At 39.4% G+C, this 3,181-nt stretch overlaps 1 protein-coding gene across 1 annotated transcript; it reads left to right on the top strand.

Annotated features, from left to right (window-relative positions):
- The first annotated feature begins 1,774 nt into the window (after positions 1 to 1,774).
- On the top strand, positions 1,775 to 2,645 carry LOC119570430. Its single transcript, XM_037918173.1, has 2 exons — positions 1,775 to 1,928; positions 2,432 to 2,645. The coding sequence occupies exons 1-2, from the start codon at positions 1,777 to 1,779 to the stop codon at positions 2,643 to 2,645; spliced, it is 366 nt and encodes a 121-aa protein (XP_037774101.1). The 5' UTR covers positions 1,775 to 1,776.
- The last annotated feature ends 536 nt before the right edge of the window (positions 2,646 to 3,181 follow it).

Here is a 3,181-nt window from a genome sequence, read left to right as displayed (position 1 = left end):
GTTTTACGTGGCAGGGGGGTCCCCCAGTTTTCTTTCCACGGGGAAAATTTGGCCGTTGTTCACCTTTTTAGGTAAATCATTTTCTCTCTTATTTACCCGGCCCCCTTGGACTTTGGGGGCCGGCTTGCCCCACCCAGTGGTTAGCTAGGGGCAGGTCGGAGGGTGAAGTCCTTGGCCAAGGAGGGAGCAACGGCCGCGGGCCGGTGACTCGAACTCTCGGAAATCAGATTTTGCCGTTCGTGGGACCAGTTCTTGAGTTCCGATTTCTTCTAAACCACTCGGCCCCCCCCCGGGCCTTTTTTGGGGAAAAAAATTCCCGCCTTTAGGGGCTGGGGGGGGAATTTTGGGGCCCCCCAAAAAAAAAATTTGAAAAAAAAAAAAAAAATGGTTTTTCAAAACAGAAACGAGGCCCATTTGGGCCCGGGTCCAAACCCCCCCTGTTTTCAAAGGCATTCTTTCACTTGGGGGAAAAGACTAGAAACTTTTTTTGAAAAAGGTTATCGATTTGTGGATTCCATTATTGATTAAAATGGCTTGGTTTTTTGTCCAGGTAAGTTTCTCTAAGTTTTTGAGGGTTCTGGGAAACAACCAGTCTGGGGTCCAGGCAATATTGAGCAAACTATTAAAAATTGGAATTTTACTCAACCTCCAGTACGTATTTACCTTTTTTTTCTCGCCCAAATTTAATGAAATGAAAAAATCTTTTTAAAAGTGTTTCTTGTCCATAGAAAAGCATTACCAATTTTTCATAAAAAAACAAAAAAAAAACTGAAAGCTTGAATTAGTTTTGGGGGACCAGTAACCTAAGGGGCGTAAGTTTTTAAAAAGGGTTTACCCTGTTTATTTGGTGGGGGGCCTAAAAAATTAAAATGGAAAACTTGGGAAAAAACCATTCCACAAAGGATTTATTTAGTGATTTGAAACACAAATTCAAAAATACTAAATTGTATAACAACCCAAAACCCCCCCCCCCCACACACAAAACCAAACCAAAACCAACAAACAACAAAAAACACACCACACACCCACAAAAAAAAAACAAACCCAACCCCCAAAACCACTAACAACAAACCAAACAAAAAATATAAATAATAAATTATATAATTATAAAAAATTATTATATATACTAATTTATTTAAACTTGGAAAAAATATAAGGAGGGTAAATGGTTAATTTAACTCCATAGGAACAACTTAATAAAACCAAAATAAAAAAAAAACACATTTCGAAAGGTTTAAATTCACAACATCCAAAAAAAAAAAAAAAGAAAAGAAATTAATTCAAGTGCAAAAAAAAAAATACAGTTTGCAAAAAATTATTTTACTAAACACATATGCTGAATTACATTTCATGTGGAAAAAGGGATTTTAATTACAGTAGCAAAAAACACGTGGTTTCACTTAACAATTTTCCCTGCGTTTAAAAAAAAAAAAAGAAAAAAAAAAAAACTTTTACTTCAAATTGCAAATAGCCGTTTACATGGAGGCCAACAGGAAATTAAAGCCTAAAACGAAGGTTTCCTGGTGCTTTTTTTTGAAGCCAAGAAAATTATAACGAGATAATTTTTTTTTTTTTTTTTACTATTAGTTCTAAAGTAGACCTCCAGAGACCTATGTAAACCAATACTGCTTTTTTAAAAAAAAAATTTGTGGGGTATAAATTTCCTCATTGGTTTTTTTTGATCCCTTTAAAGAAATAAAAAACGAGAGAACTGACTGTAGTTACCTAAAGTATCACCTTGTATATTGAGATGATTATATTTCCGTTGTACTTCTTATGGTACCATGTTGTTCCACCCACAGTATAGTGAATACGACCTCGCTGATAGAAATGGGAGACTCCAAGGGCATCGAGTACGTTGTTTTGGGACGCGAGGCCTTCGAGGAGGTGGCCAAGCTGATCAACGATGAATTTTCTAACCTCGGGGAGCCCCCTCCTTGTGGGGAAGTTTGCTTTTTTTTTCCATACTGTCTTAAATCCCTCTTGTGTGGGCTTCAGTACAATGGTAGCCCCCTGGGAACTTAATTAATTGAAAATTAAAGGAGGTTTTTTTATTAACCCAATACCCCCCCAAATGCCTTGCTTCGTTTTGTTTGCCGTGGGGGGGGGGCTTAAGAGACGGGGAACCCTAAGGCTCAATGTAGGGGATCACCCCTGCCTTGGACCTCAGCCCTCGCCACAACTAATTTTGCATGGTTCCCTTTTTTCCCCTTCTCCCCTCTGTCCCTTTTTTTTCCCCTCCTCTTAAATCCCTTCGTTAACTTTTATTTTTTTTTTTTTTATTTTTTACTTTTACCATAGTGCCTTTAAAATGAACCCTTTTTTTTTTATTGTTTGTTTTTTTAATCATTAACCCCCAAAAAAACAACAACAAAAACATGGCATTCCTCAAACGGGGGGAAACGAAACCCCTTCCCGGTTTTTTTTTCAGTCCCCCTGGGCTTTCCCGTTTTTTGAGCGGCTCGGCAACAGAGGGGGCCATAGGCAACGGGCTAAAGAAGTGCCTGGATTCCGGAGTAACTGTCGGTGCCAAGGACGCCAGCACAGGAGCCTTAGTCGGCGTCAGGTTAAGTTACATACAGACCAAAGGGGATGACTCGAATATTGAACTGACGAAAATGGGAATTTTGAGGTGGGCCCCTTAAATCCATTTTTTTATCTTTGTGGACAGAATTTGTTTGTTTTTTTGATATTTACCTTTTTTTTGGACCTGATTAATGTGCTGCATTGGGGGGAACCAACAGTAAATGCCCAACAATGAAATATATTTTATGTAGTTTAATTTTAAAAGAAAAAAAAATGAGAAGAAAGTCCTAAAGGGGCAAGATTTAGTGGGCTGAAAATTTTTCTTTTCGTTTTTCTCTTGTAGAAGAGAAATGGGCTGGGGAAATCGTAAAGTGAAGTGGGGAATCCAAGGTAAGACCTGGGGTTTTTTCAAGACCCTGGGCGTGAAAAAAAGGTGCTGTACAATGTACATGGCTGTTTCCGTTGCGGCGGCGATTTACGGCGGGGCCCGCGGGATTGGGGAAGAAGCTGGTTTTCAGGTGAGTGGGTGCTTCACCACACACCACGCACATACATACGCCACAACAAACACACACCATAACAAAACACATACACAACCACACAACACACACACACACACACACCACACACAACACAACACACCCCACACAAACAC

The sequence above is a fragment of the Penaeus monodon genome, unplaced genomic scaffold (assembly GCF_015228065.2).
Source record: "Penaeus monodon isolate SGIC_2016 unplaced genomic scaffold, NSTDA_Pmon_1 PmonScaffold_2684, whole genome shotgun sequence".
Classification (NCBI taxonomy): Eukaryota; Metazoa; Arthropoda; class Malacostraca; order Decapoda; family Penaeidae; genus Penaeus; species Penaeus monodon.
This window is presented reverse-complemented; position numbering and strand designations above follow the sequence as displayed.